The sequence below is a fragment of the Erythrolamprus reginae genome, chromosome 9, assembly GCF_031021105.1.
Source record: "Erythrolamprus reginae isolate rEryReg1 chromosome 9, rEryReg1.hap1, whole genome shotgun sequence".
In the NCBI taxonomy this organism is placed as follows: domain Eukaryota; kingdom Metazoa; phylum Chordata; class Lepidosauria; order Squamata; family Dipsadidae; genus Erythrolamprus; species Erythrolamprus reginae.
Window position 1 is genome coordinate 23,624,690 of NC_091958.1, and position 15,105 is coordinate 23,639,794.

A 15,105-nucleotide genomic window follows, 5' to 3' on the forward strand; every position below is an offset into this window, starting at 1 on the left:
ACTTTTGCTTTTACCAGCGTGTCTGGCTGTTTTTTCCAGTTGGTGTTGAGGTCTGGGGGAACCCAGACAGAACACTTGGGGATAAAGAACAGTTTCTAAAACACTTCTCTCTCTCTCTCTCTCTCTCTCTCTCTCTCTCTCTCTCTCTCTCTCTCTCTCAATGAGAAAAACAGGCAAATGGAAGATTGCTTTGCAGGGAAGATCGATTCACTGTTAGCACCTCATTTGGGTTGAAAAAAAGCTTAGTAAAAGCTACATTCCGAGTATAAAACACACACAAAATTTCAGCCTCTTTTAATTCGTTAATCTTTAATTCGTTCTAATATAAGTTGCAGGAGATTTCCTAGCACCAAACCCGCTTCATGTCAGTTTTCCATTATTCTCTGATCCATTGCCATTGAATAATCCGAGTGGCGCTCCCACATTCCTCATCTGAGAAAAAAAACTCTGAATTCTGAATCTCTTTTGCCTTTTGTGCCACCTTGAATTTCAGGTGCAGAGAACCAAAGGAGTCTAATTGGCCCCAGAAGGTGGACCAACTGCCTTGCTTCTTGCTTGAAGCCATTAGCAACATCACTTTTACTCCCAGTGGTGTTCACACTGGGAAAGCCCTGTCCTTAAATGACTTTTTAATTCCCCACAGCTCCACAAGCCGCTTTGGCACAAAACGAACATTAAGAACCATGAGCTCTCCTGCCTTTGAGGAAGAACAAGGAAGATTAGAGCTTACTCAAGCCGCTATCATGCCAAAAGTAGCAAATCTTGATGCTTTTCCTTCAGGTGGGGGGCACCTGTTCTTTTTCATCAAATCCAGGCATTTATTGACTTATTTATTTGCTCTGTCCAGCCCAGTCAATCAGCAGTAATTAAGCTCCAATGAAGACTCTGAAGCAATGTCACTATGTATATTGGTCTATTTACAGAGAAACTTGCTGGAAACAGCAATGAAATCTGAGAAATGTCCGTCTGATTGCCAAAAGTCCAGCGTTATTGGCACAGCTGATAAAAAGCATCCCCCCAAAAATTATTAATTCAAGTCATTAATTCTCGGCATGGACAGGTGCTCACAAATGCCTTCCAAAACTAGGATTGCAGGGTTGCAGAAAGATTTAAGGGAGAAACACTTCAGCTGCTAGTTCTCTCTCTCCATAAAGGAACATTGAATTTCTGCAATGGAATTTCCCATCATCCTCCCCTTTTATACTATCTGTGATGACAAGCTAAGTTTAGAAGTATTCAATGTCTAGATCTACATTGCCGGAGACATTCTTGTCTCCCTTGCATTCTTCTTATCCTAGCATCCAATATTGGGTCCATAATATCCCCCTCCATATCTGACTCGGACATTACCACAGCTGGGAGTTCTTCAGCCTCTGGAGGGTCCCCAGGCCCTAACTCTCCCTCACTCTACTTTCCGATTCCTCTGGTAAATACACTGGCCTATGATACCCAGATGGACCAGGTTCTTCTCCTCAAAGTCCATGATCAAAGGAGCCAGATGCAAGCCAATCACAACATTATTTAAGAGGAAGAATATAACGTAACACAAGGCATCTCTTGAATGGATAAGGCCGCAGTTTGAAACCAAATTGAGATTTAGGTATAATTCACTGGGTTTGCCTGGAGTCTTCTCAGCAAAAGGCTGCCTTTACTGCTGGATAATATAGTCACCACGGTCTCAGCAGCTGGTTCCCCCAAATTCAGACAAGTGTCAATCAAAGCACGGGTCCGGCCTGTCAAAGTCGGGTATGACGTGATCATTTCGTAATCTGCCCTGGGTAAGAGTTGCTGGGCACGTAAGACGTCCAAGAGGTGGTTCAAACGTCCTTCGGTCATGGAACTTAAAATGGTTTCTCGCCCCAAGGTAAGGATGGAACAGTTTTTTTCTTTGCAGGTCGAACCTGAAAGGCAGGAGAGCAAAGATTGTGAGAATGCAAGATATTTCTGATGTTCGAGACGTGGTGAGACAGTGGTTAGAACGTACTGTACTACTGTAGGCTATTTCTACTGACTGCCGACAATTCTCACCAGTTTAAGGTCTACTGAGCCTTCCATCATTCCAGATTGTTGGGGACAATATGCTAACCTTGTAAACCACTTAGAGAGGGCTGTAAGGCACTGTGAAGAGGTATGTATATCTTTCTTTCTTTCTTTCTTTCTTTCTTTCTTTCTTTCTTTCTTTCTTTCTTGTTTGATTTCTACACCACCCTTCTCCTGAGACTCAGGGCTGCTTACAACATATTAGAAATCTACATAAAATTGCATTCTAAAAAACCCACAATTAAAAACTAAACAAACAGATTCACCCGCCATACATCCTTCATTCATTCATTGTGTGGGGCAAGATGTTAAAGTTTCAATGGCCCCAAATCTCCTGGCAGAGGTGGGTCTAATTGCTATTGCCCTTCCTTCCTTCCTTCCTTCCTTCCTTCCTTCCTTCCTTCCTTCCTTCCTTCCTTCCTTCCTTCCTTCCTTCCTTCCTTCCTCCCTCCCTCCCTCCCTCCCTCCCTCCTTCCCTCCCTTCCATTCATGATGCACAGTGGTTAAAATGCAGTATGGCAAACTAACTCTGCCCACACTCAGGAGTTCAATTCTGACCAGCTCAAGGTTGACTCAGCCTTCCATCTTTCCAGATTGTTGGGGACAATATGCTGATTGCAAACCGCTTAGAGAGGGCTGTAAAGAACTGTGAAGTGGCATCTAAGTCTACGCACTATTGCTATTTCCTGGTTCCTTCATAAACCATTTGCTGTGGTTGCAACTGGAATTTGCAACTGGGAAGAACCCTCTCTTCCTTGTACAGTTCATCACTAAAAGACATCCCTCCCCCCTAAAATAATGAAATGATGATAACACTTTAATCACATTTTTTTTCCGTATAAAAGCAAACAATCCTAATAGTCCTGCCTTATACGTGTCTATGGAGATTCTCAATTATTTAGGTCATGGCTATCACAAAGGTGGTTTTCCAAAACGTTTTGCTTCTCATCCAAGAATCTTCTTCATTTCTGAACTGAAGAAGTTTCGTGGATGAGAAGCAAAACTTTTTCAAGGAAAACCCCCCCACGAAAGTCCCAGTTGCCTTTTGGAAAAGCCTCCTACAGTATTTTATATGAACACAGCTCTTTTATGCAGGATTCTAAGCCGGCTATTTTTTTTCTCAAAAGTTTGTTGAATTGATCACATGTGTGGCTTGACACACATTGAGCTAGCAACTATGATTTATAAATCACATTGAGCTTGTGCAATATGTTAAGTCACAACCAGTGAAGTGTTGCCGCCTCCTGCCGCTACCGGTGTGCTCCACGCGCCACTCTGTGTCTCCAGCACGCGCATGACTGAGTAGAATTTTGCTTCTGCGCATGCGCAGGGAGTAAAATCTCACAAGAGGACACACGCACTCTCGAGATTACGGCAGGTTTTTTGCACCCATACATGCGTGGAAGCAAAAAACCATCAAAAATTACCAAATTCTTGAGTAAAAAAACTAAGGATTTGTAGGTTTCGGGAAAAAATGGATGGAAAATTAAAATACTGTGCAGAAATGACGAAGTTAACCATGGCAGTTAGAAATAATACTGAGTCCTCATTTAACAACTGTTGGGACCCTTTCTACTGTTGGCTAAAAAAAAAAGAACAACTCGCTTAACAAATGTCAAGCACTGTATATATTCAAACAGATACAAATCTGATATAAAACCTCTCCTTCTTTTTCAATAGAAGCAAGAGACATTGATATCTACCCTAAAAGTGGAATGACTTTTCTAATGCCTCTTTATTTTTATTTATTCAATGCTTTCTTTTACTTATCTATAATTCTAAATATTAGATATAATGAAATGAGCTGCTGAAAATATAACTACAGTGATCCCCCGTTTATTGCGTCCCCAACCATTGCGAACAGGGTACTTCGCGATTTTTCAACCCGGAAGTCAAAATACCATCTACGCATGCGTGCCCATTTTTTCTATGGGCACGCATGCGTAGATGGCAACCGGGAGATCAGCTGCTGGGCGGCTTCCCTGGGTCTTCCCCCTCTTGCTGGCATCAGCGAGGAGTTTCCCCACCGCCCACGCAAACTCCTCGCTGCCGCCCGCCCTTCGCCCGCCCACGCGGTTCATTCTCGCCGCTTTCGAGCTGAGTCCTGAAGCGAATTCGCTCCAGGACTCAGCTTGAAAGCGCCGAGAGCCAGCGTGGACAAGCCGTTCGCTGGCGCTGGCTATCGGCGCTTTTGAGCTGAGTCCGGAAGAGAATTCGCTCCCGGACTCAGCTCGAAAGCGCCGATAGCCAGCGTGGACAAGCCGTTCGCTAGCGCTGGCTATCGGCGCTTTTGAGCTGAGTCCGGAAGAGAATTCGCTCCCGGACTCAGCTTGAAAGCGCCGATAGCCAGCGTGGACAAGCCGTTCGCTAGCGCTGGCTATCGGCGCTTTTGAGCTGAGTCCTGGAGCGAATTCGCTCCCGGACTCAGCTCGAAAGCACCGATAGCCAGCGTGGACAAGCCATTCGCTAGCGCTGGCTATCGGCGCTTTTGAGCTGAGTCCGGAAGAGAATTCGCTCCCGGACTCAGCTCGAAAGCGCCGATAGCCAGCGTGGACAAGCCGTTCGCTAGCGCTGGCTATTGGCGCTTTTGAACTGAGTCCTGGAGCGAATTCGCTCCCGGACTCAGCTCGAAAGCGCCGATAGCCAGCGTGGACAAGCCGTTCGCTAGCGCTGGCTATCGGCGCTTTTGAGCTGAGTCCGGAAGAGAATTCGCTCCCGGACTCAGCTCGAAAGCGCCGATAGCCAGCGTGGACAAGCCGTTCGCTGGCGCTGGCTATCGGCGCTTTTGAGCTGAGTCCTGGAGCGAATTCGCTCCCGGACTCAGCTCGAAAGCGCCAAGAGCCAGCGCGGAGGAGCCGAAGATTGGGGGCGGCGCGGCTATTTTAAAATGTCGCCGCCGGCATGGGGGGCTTGCCAGCACCCCCCGGACCCCCAACCCGGGTTTGGGGGGCTGCTAGGAAGCCCCCCATGCCGGCGGCAAACAGCCGCGCCGCCCCTAATCTTCGGTTCCTCGCTAGCGCTGTGGGAGTAAAAACACCATCTGCACATGCGCAGATGGTGTTTTTACTTCCGCAGCGCTACTTCGCGAAAACCCGCTCGTTGCGGGGGGTCCTGGAACGGAACCCTCGCAACGAGCGGGGGATCACTGTACATGTAATTCATAATCTTAACACAGTTCTACTGTACACCCGCCCACTCCTTTCTTCTCTTTACTCTCCTTTCTCTTTTTTCTTTCTTTCCTTTCGTATGTTTGTGTGTTCATTGACTTTTTTGTTTATTTGTCTTGGTTTATTGTCAAAGTATATGATTATTGCCTATGTAATTCACCATGTTTTATATTGCCAATCGTAATTATATGTATCATATGTATTTATTGTATATTTGTAAATAAAATATTTTTAAAATTAAAAAAAATTAATTTTTTTTAAAAAAATTACCAAATTATTGTGCCCACACATCCTCTTGCGAGAAATGTGCATATGCAGAAGACAAATCTTGCTCCGACACATGCACCTGCCCACCAGACACCCGGAGCTGTGTGCACAGCGCCATTTTTTCTACCAGAACGCTGCCCCCCCCCATCCAGGTAGGAACCCCGTACTGGTTGCAACTACAATGTTCCCTCGATTTTCACTGGTCCGAACTTTGTGAAAAGTCTATACCACGTTTTTTCAAAAAATATTAATTAAAAAATACTTCGCAGGTTTTTTTCTATACCACGTTATTCCCACCCGATGACGTCATATGTCATCGCCAAACTTTTGTCCGCCTTTAATAAATATTTTTTTTAATAAATAAACATGGTGAGTAATAATCTAAATGGTTGCTAAGGGAATGGGAAATTGTAATTTAGGGATTTAAAGTGTTAAGGGAAGGCTTGTGATACTGTTCATAGCCAAAAATAGTGTATTTACTTCCGCATCTCTACTTCGCGGAAATTCGACTTTCGCGGGCAGTCTTGGAATGCAGTCAAGGGAACACTGTATTATGATTTAGCAGACTTTAAGGCAAGCAAAATAAAAATGATTATTACACTTCTGGTGTTTATCTTCATGAATGAATTGGAGTGGGATGCACTGTTTCTACCCACAATCCGGGTTTAATTTTAATTCTCACCTGTTAATGTGCTGTTGGGCCGATTGTTCAGAGAGCTTTTGCGACAAGTTGGCTGTCCCACTGTTTGCGGAAATGGAGCCTGGTCACCGTTGGACTCCTTGCTGAAGGGCCTCGTTTTATTGTTGCTTATCTTGGAAAGGGGTGGAAGAACAATGGACGAAAGACTTGATCCTTTGCTGGCATCTGTAGATGGATCTGCAAGAAAGAATGCCAAAGGACAAAGGAAGCATTGAGAGGGACACATGGATTGTTTTATTGGTCACTAAATGGTAGGACATCCATTCACTTCAGTTCATATCAAACAAGGAATACATTGCATAGAATTTGTTTGTTAGATTTACAACCAATCAAAGATTCTGAGTGGCTTCCACAATACATTAAAACACCCACAATATAACTAAAAGATCGTAACATCACAATCAATACAATTGAGAAAATAAAAATCAAGAAAGGGGTGAAGGGATAGTGATGAAATACAGATCAATACTACCATCAGTCTTGGCCATATTGTATTGATTGTATGTTTGGTTGATTGATTTTGTGGGTTTCTAATAGGATTTTATTGTTTTTATTATTTTAATCTGCTTAGTATTAATATTGACTTCTTCTATTATTGTATTATATTGTGTTTTTATATTGTTGTAAGCCGCCCTGAGTCCCACGGGATTGGGCGGCATAGAAGTCAAATAAATAAATAAATAAATAAATAATAATAATAATAATAATAATAATAATAATAAATAAATAAATAAATAAATAAAATTTGTTTACTGAATAAAGAAGAGGAGGAATGCTGACGTAGCTTCAAAGCTTTTCTCAATGTGAAAATCTCAGACTTTCGATTCCCATCCCAGCATCATGTGCTACCCAGTGAAGGTCAGATCTTGCAATCTCCTGACCATCATAGGGACATAAAATAACGATGCCAGATTTTGATCAAAATCGGTTGTTGCTGTTGGCAGAGAAATTCTGCACTGAACCTAGCTCAGTGATAGCAAACTTTTTTGGCAACGAGTGGTCTGGGCCACGACCAGGAAGTGAAGCTGCCCAGAAGTACATGAATTTCTGGTTTCCAGCACACACATATGCACCAGCCAGCAAATCTTCCGGTTACTGCCGCGCACTTGCTGATCAGCTGGCCGGCGTGCATGCTCACACCGGGAAAAGGAAGATCAGCTCCCCCCACCCCTTTTGCAGAGAACCAGTTCTAGGCAGGGAACTGGTTGGGTAACACAAACCTCATTTTAACTAGATGTCAGATGTGCTCATATTCACAAATGTCCATTAAATGCAAAGGAACACCATTATGGCACTTTATACTCTAAGCCAGTGATGGCAAACCTTATTTTCCTCAGGTGCCAAAAGAGTATGTGGAGGTTTGTTTTACTAACTTATCCTGGAAATCTATAGACATCTTACACCTGTGATGGCAAACCTTTTTTTCGTCGGGTGCCGAAAGAGCGTGCGCATGCGCTATCAAGCATGCGTGAGTGCCCACACCCATAATTCAATCCTCCCACCCCTTTGGATGCCAGATATGGCCTGTTTCCCAACTTTGGTGGGCCCAGTAGGATCATGTTTTGCCTTCCCCAGGTTCCAAAGGCTTCCCTTAAGCTGGGGGAAGGTAAAAACGCCCTCCCCCATCCCCACCGAAGGCTCTCTGGAAGCCAAAAATGCCCTCCCAGAGCCTGGGATTTTTGCGAGCCAAAAATCAGCTGGCCAGCACACACATGCATGTTGGAGCTGAGCTAGTGCAACATCTCACGTACCAAAAGATATGGCTCTCGTACCACCTGTGACACCTGTGTCATAGGTTCGCCATCACTGCTCTACGCATAGGATAATTGCTGTGTGTATAGAAATGTGTGTTCTGATTTCTGTTTGTATATGATTGACTGATGTATATGTGTATGACTTGGACAGTTTACTGACTATTCTATAAAATATATGTAAATAACGTTTATACTTAAATTGTATTGGTGTGGGTTATTGACCGGGTATCTGCCACTACCACATCTACTCTATATAGATACAGTGATACCTTGTCTTACAAACATAATTGGTTCCAGGACAAGGTTCTTAAGGTGAAAAGTTTGTAAGATGAAACAATGTTTTCCATAGGAATCAGTGGAAAAGTGATTAATGCGTGCAAGCCCAAAATTCAACCCTTTTGCCAGCCAAAGCGCCTGTTTTTGCGCTGCTGGGCTTCCCCTGAGGTTCCCCTCCATGCGAAACCCCACCTCTGGACTTCTGTGTTTTTGCAATGCTGCAGGGGAATCCCAGCAGGGGGATCCCAGCATCGCAAAAACGAGCACTTCGCTGGCAACGGAAGTCCGGAGGTGGGATTTCCCATGGAGGGGAGCCTCAGGGGAATCCCAGCAGCGCAAAAATGGGTGCTTCGCTGGCAACGGAAGTCCGGAGGCGGGGCATCCCAGTGGCGGCGGTGGGTTTGTAAGGTGAAAATAGTTTGTAAGAAGAGGCAAAAAAATCTTAAACCCCGGGTTTGTATCTCGAAAAGTTTGTATGATGAGGCGTTTGTAAGACAAGGCATCACTGTATATAGTTTTAAAAATATTACAAATAATTCCTTAGCATTCTAATAGTCTTGGAAGCAGCAGTCCAATCCGTCCATGCATATTTAATTCCCAGAATGTTTTTAACAAGCATTGGGGAGATTTCCTAAGTGCTCTTTTTTACACCTACACAAAAATGAGGAGTTCCTGATCTAATCTTAAAAACAGAGTAGAGGAGAAATGAGATGGGAAGCAATGCTGGGGTGACCTTCAAACCCAGCTTTGTTTGTTCAGACTTGGTTTACATCCTGCTGACATGTGACAATCTTGTTAGAAAAATAACTTATAGGACAGGCAGACCAGTTTCAACTATCCACCTATTGCTCAGCCCAGAGAGTCTCGATGAATTCACTCGAGTTCAACTGTCAGCAGCAGAGCTAACTAAAGAAGAATGTTAAATATCTGAATACCCAAAGGAAGGATGTTGTAGATCATTTTACAAATAGTAACTAAACTAAGAATTGTACCTTGGAATACACATATCATATGACCTAAGTGTCAAAGCTCACTGCAACAACATCGTCAAAAAGGCTTCAAGTGTTGTTAACGTAATCCTACGTAGCTTCTGCTCCAGCAATCTCACACTACTAACCAGAGCTTCCAAAACTTTCCCCAGACTAATCCTGGGATATAGCTCATCTGTCTGGAAGCCACACTGCATTTTGGACATAAATACATTAGAAAACCTCCAGAAATACTTCATAAGAAGAGTCCTCCACTCCTCCACATGCAACAGAATACCCTACGCAACTAGACTTGAGATCCTAGGCTTAGAAAGCTTAGAACTACATCGCCTTAAACACGACCTAATTATAGCCCATGAAATATTCTGCTACAGCATCCTTCCTGTCAATGACTACTTCAGCTTCAACCACAACAATACACAGGCCCACAACAAATACAAACTCAAAGTAAACCATTCCAAACCCAACTGTAGAAAATATGACTTTAGTAACTGAGTAGTTAATGCATGGAACTCACTACCTGATTCTATAGTTTCATCACCTAACCCCCAAAACCTTACCCTTAGACTATCCATTGTTGACCTCTCCTGATTCCTAAGAGGTCAGTAAGGGGCGTGCATAAGTGCACTAGTGTGCCTTACGTCCCCTGTCCTAAGGTTTCCCTATTATTAGTACAAATATCATGTATATAAACATTATTATATCTTTGTATACTACTAATATGTACTTGACGAAATAAATAAAATAAAATAAACATTGGAAATTTGAAAATACACCAAGAGGTGAAAGGATTACACATAGGCAGGGGTGGGCTATTGCCCAGATGGGGTTGGGGGGGAACACAGTGGGGTAGTGAAAATGGAGCTTCATCCCGGAGCACCCAATTTGCACTGAAAGATGTTGAAAGAAAATGCATAAGCCACGACCACAGTGTGGTAGTAAAAATTTTGGTAGCCCTTCACTGCACATAGGATACTGGGATGTGCAGAGATGTACAGGCTCACATTGGATATGAAAGCCAAAGAAGATACAGAATTTCATGAGATGTGGAATACGTGGTATAATTGGTTAGAATAGAGCAATAAAGATGTATAAATGCAAATAACTGTATGAAACCTATGAAGCCGTGTTCCATTATTTGAGGGGCTGCCACAGAGAGGAGGGGGTCAGACTGTTTTCCAGGGCACCAGAAGGCCAGACAAGGAATAATGGATGGAAGCTGACCAAGGAGAGATTAAACCTGGAAATAAGGAGGAACTTTCTGACGGTGAGAACGATCAACCCATGGAACAGAAGTTGCCTTCAGAAGTTGTGGGAACTTCATCATTTGAGATTTTCAAGAAGAGACTGGACTGCCATCTGTCAGAAATGGTGTTTCTGTTTGGGCAGGGACTTGAACTAGATGACCTATAAGGTTTGTGTTAATGCATGCAAATATAAACCCATATTCACAAACCTTGGCCTTTTCATATAATTGTCAATGTCTTGCTGAATTAGGACTGCACATGTCTCTGATACCCCCCCCCCCCCAGTTTCACTGCACCCTTGTTTGGAATCAACTTAAACTGTTGGAAGAGCTAACACAAACATTACCTCTTCCTAAGGCTGCGTCTCGAGGTGTATTGCTGACAAGGACTGTCTGGTTCAATTTATTCCCTGGATTTCCTGCTTCACGTGATAAGCTCTGTGATTTTAACACAATTTCCTTGTTGGGGCAATTGTTATTCTGAGGACAGATGATCTAAAGCAAGCAATGAGAAATGACATCATTTGCAATAACAATATTAAGCAAATATTTCTCTTTCTAGAGCTGCCCATATTTAGAAACTTGTATGAATTCTAATGAGAAGATTAAACAAAATACCTGGTATAGGGGAGTTCTGAACTTACCGGCTCAATTGCAACCAAAATTTCTGTTGCTAAAAAGCATGGTGGTTAAGTAAAATTTTGCACCATGCTGTTAAGTGAATTACTACAGGTGTTAAGTTAGTATCCTATTTTCCCCAAAATAAGACATCCCCTGATAATACGCCCAATCGGGTTTTTGAGTGCATGGAAATAAGGCTAAGCGCTTATTTCAGGGTTCAAAAAAATATAAGACAGGGTCTTATTTTGGGGGAAACTGTCTGTCTATTTGCTGTCTGTCTGACTGACTGACTGACTCTCTCTCTCTCCCTCTCCTGTTTGCCCCAAAATAAGACATCCCCTAATAATAAGCCCAATGAGTCTTTTGAGTGCATGTCAATAAGGCCAAGCATTTATTTCAGGGTTCAAAAAAATATAAGACAGGGTCTTATCTTCAGGGAAACTATCTATGTATCTATCTATCTATCTATCTATCTATCTATCTATCTATCTATCTATCTATCTATCCATCAATTTATTATCTCTCCCCCCCTCTCTCTCCCTCCCTCCCTCTCATGTGATATGAATCACATGACCCTGGGATGCAACAATCATCATAAATACAAGTCAGTCGCCAGGCATCTGAATTTTGATCACATGACCTCAGAGATGCCACAATGATTGAAAATGTGAGAAATGGTCTACATTATTAACCACTTCCTGGTCATGAAGATTTACTTCTAGCAAACTCCTGGCTACTGTGAAAATATCCACATTGCCATGTTCTACACCCCAAAATAGATAAATATTCTGGTACTTTTCAGAATATTCAACCCCCAGAATTGTGGGCATATTTGTAAAGATATTTAGGGCTGGGTTAGCACCACATATGATTTTACTATCACAGATAAATGAAAAAGATTCTATCTCATTGGAAAAGTATTGGTGGCTTCTCTAAATAAACTATCATACAATACTTTTGTATAACTCTTATAATATCCACCACTATAACCACTAAGCACTAACCACTAAACTACAAACCACCCTATAACAAACCACCCACTGTAACAAACCACTCTGTATCAAACCACTCTCCATAACAAAACCACACCCATGCAAGGGTGTTCCTCCTTATATAGGTTACAGCCAATCAGATTGCAGCAAATTATTATTATTATTATTATTATTATTATTATTATTATTATTATTTTATTTTTTTATTTTTAAATTGGATTTGTATGCCGCCTCTCTCCGTAGACTCGGGGCGGCTAACAACAATAATAAAAAACATCATATAAATCCAATACTAAAACAACTAAAAAACCCTTATTGTAAAACCAAACATCCCTACAAACAAACATAACATGCATAAATTGTAAAGGCCTAGGGGGAAAGAATATCTTAGTTTCCCCATGCCTGATGGCAGAGGTGGGTTTTAAGGAGCTTACAAAAGGCAAGGAGGGTGGGGGCAATTCTAATCTCTGGGGGGAGTTGGTTCCAGAGAGTCGGGGCCGCCACAGAGACGTTGTTTTGTTGACGGGACCCAGAGAAGGCCCACTCTGTGGGACCTAACCAGTCGCTGGGATTCATGCGGCAGAAGGTGGTCTCGTAGATACCCTGGTCCAGTGCCATGAAGGGCTTTATAGGTGATGACCAACACTTTGAATTGTGACCAGAAACTGATCGGCAACCAATGCAGACTGTGGAGTGTTGGTGTTACATGGGCATTTTTGGGAAAGCCCATGATTGCTCTCACAGCTGAATTCTGCACAATCTGAAGTTAGCAAACCCATGATTACATGCTGATTATGGCTTACATCAGCCTCTCCCATGGTTACAAACCATTTACTTGCATTGTGATATTACCTTCAGAAATGAACTAATTTCTGAACAGACACCTGATCTATGACCAAACCTGGGCGCTCAGTCATGGTTGTATGTAGAGAACTAGCTGTAATCAAATATAAACTACAATAGTTAAATGTAAGGCAAGGTTCCTAAGCTGTCTTCTGCTCACCTCTAAATTGTGCATCCCTGTTTCAAGCAGGTGAGAAATTGGACCTTTGGCAGCATTAATTGCACATTCCTGAAAGACAGAAAAGGATGCATAAGATCATGTTTCTTAGACCTTTGCTTCATCTTCTCTTCAATTTCATGACTTAGCAATGTTGTTGCAGAAATGCAACAATAATGTACATAAAAGACTGTAGGGCTGCTTAAAAATGCTACAATATGTAAAATCCTTTTAGAGGTTTGTTGAAGCACTTGGGGGTTTATTTGTATTCTCAGAGTCACCTGAGTGGTGCAAATGGTTCCTGTAGTCTGCAATTCCCCCCCCCCCTAGAAATCCATTTTCTCTGGATTGCAGAAAAAATTGCAGATTACAGGAACCATTTGCACCACTCAGGTGACCCTGAGAAAACAAATAAACCTCCAAGTGCTTCAACCACTCTCTAACCCAGGAGCATCAAACTCCTGGGCCCGTTGGCCAGATGTGTCACATGCTGGCTCTGCCCCCTCCCCAGTTTAGCCAAGAAAGGGAAAAGCCCCAATACGTCATGTGATGCCACCAGGATTACATGGGCTTGACATCCCTCCTCTAAAAGGATGCAAATGACCAGCTGTCTACAAGGAGTATAAATCCTTCCATTCCCCACCATTCTGTCAGAGCTGAAGAAGCTTCTTGGATGAGAAGAGAAACGTCTTCAAAAGAAAAAAAAAAAGCAAGTCCAGTTGCCTCCTGAAAAAAGTCTTTGGGACAATCATGACCTGGATGGCTGAGAATCTGTACAGAGTGGAAAACGCCAACATTACTATCTCTCTCTGTCTCTGTCTCTGTCTCGGTCTCTCTCTCTCTGTCTCTCTCTCTCTGTGTCTATCTTTCTCTCTCTCTCTCTGTCTATCTTTCTCTCTGTCTATCTCTATCTATCTTTCTCTCTCTATGTCTATCTTTCTCTCTGTCTCTCTTTCTCTCTGTCTCTGTCTCTTCCCTATCTATCTATCTATCTATCTATCTATCTATCTATCTATCTATCTATCTATCTTTCAAAACATATACAAGATAGCAGGTATTGGTATAAACATAAGCAAAGTAGGTACAGGTAAATTTGGACCATTGGATGGTAATACAGGGATGGTAGGCACACAGGTGCACTTATGAATGCCCCTTACAGACCTCTTAGGAATGGGGTAAGCTTGACTGTTGAGAGTCTAAGGTGAAATTTTTGGGAGTTCTGGGAAGAAACCACCTAGATGGGTAGTGCATTCCAGGCATTGATCACTCTGTTGCTAAAGTTGTGTTTTCTGCAATCAACTTTGGAGCAGTTTATATTGAGTTTGAATCTACTGTGTGCTCGTGTATTGTTGTGGTTGAAGCTGAAGTATTCATTGACAGGTAGGACATTGTGGTAGATGATTTTACAAACGACATTTAGATCATAACGAAAGCGACGTAGCTCTAAGCTCCTGATGGTGAACCTATGGCACACGTGCCACGGGTGATACAGAGAGCCATATCAGAGGGCACGAGAGACTGCCCTGTGTCAGCTCCAGCTGATTTTTGGCCTTGGGAAAGGACATTCTGCCCTGAAGGCCCAACGGCAAAAAAAATTGCCCAGAGGACAAACCGGAAGTTTGCAAAAATGTTTGGAAAAACATTTGAAAGTTTGGGGGGGAAAACATTCAGGGAAGGTTCCTGAATCCTCTGGAGTGCAAAAACAGCACAACAGACAAATACGAAGTGCGTTTTCCTGAACTTCTGGTTTTCCTGTGTGGGCATTTTTTTTCATGTACCAGGCTTCAGTAAGGCTTGTGCACATGTGCAGCGGGAAGTGTGTGGATGTGCATGCATGGGGGTGAAGGCATGTGAATGCATGCTACCATGCTCACACACACCCTTTTGGCACGTGAACCAAGAAAGGTTCACCATCACTGATCTAATAATAATTTATTGGTTTTTTATGCCGCCCCTCTCCGTAGACTCGGGGCGGCTAACAACAATAATAAAAACAACATGTACAATCCAATAATAAAAAACAACTAAGCTATCTAGGCACAAAATTTCAAGC

General features: G+C 42.8%; 1 protein-coding gene across 7 annotated transcripts in view; it reads right to left on the reverse strand.

The window, feature by feature from the left end:
• Positions 1–289: 289 nt before the first annotated feature.
• LOC139171947 (receptor-interacting serine/threonine-protein kinase 2-like) overlaps positions 290–15,105 on the reverse strand; it is a 68,825-nt gene continuing 54,009 nt past the window's right edge. For all 7 annotated transcript variants that reach the window (XM_070760487.1, XM_070760486.1, XM_070760484.1 and 4 more), the window contains 4 exons: positions 13,056–13,124; positions 10,787–10,934; positions 6,157–6,351; positions 290–1,901 (listed from right to left, as the gene is read on the reverse strand). In XM_070760487.1, coding sequence (XP_070616588.1) covers positions 1,597–1,901; positions 6,157–6,351; positions 10,787–10,934; positions 13,056–13,124 — 717 coding nt within the window. In that variant the 3' untranslated portion in view covers positions 290–1,596. The remainder of the gene's footprint in view (positions 1,902–6,156; positions 6,352–10,786; positions 10,935–13,055; positions 13,125–15,105) is intronic.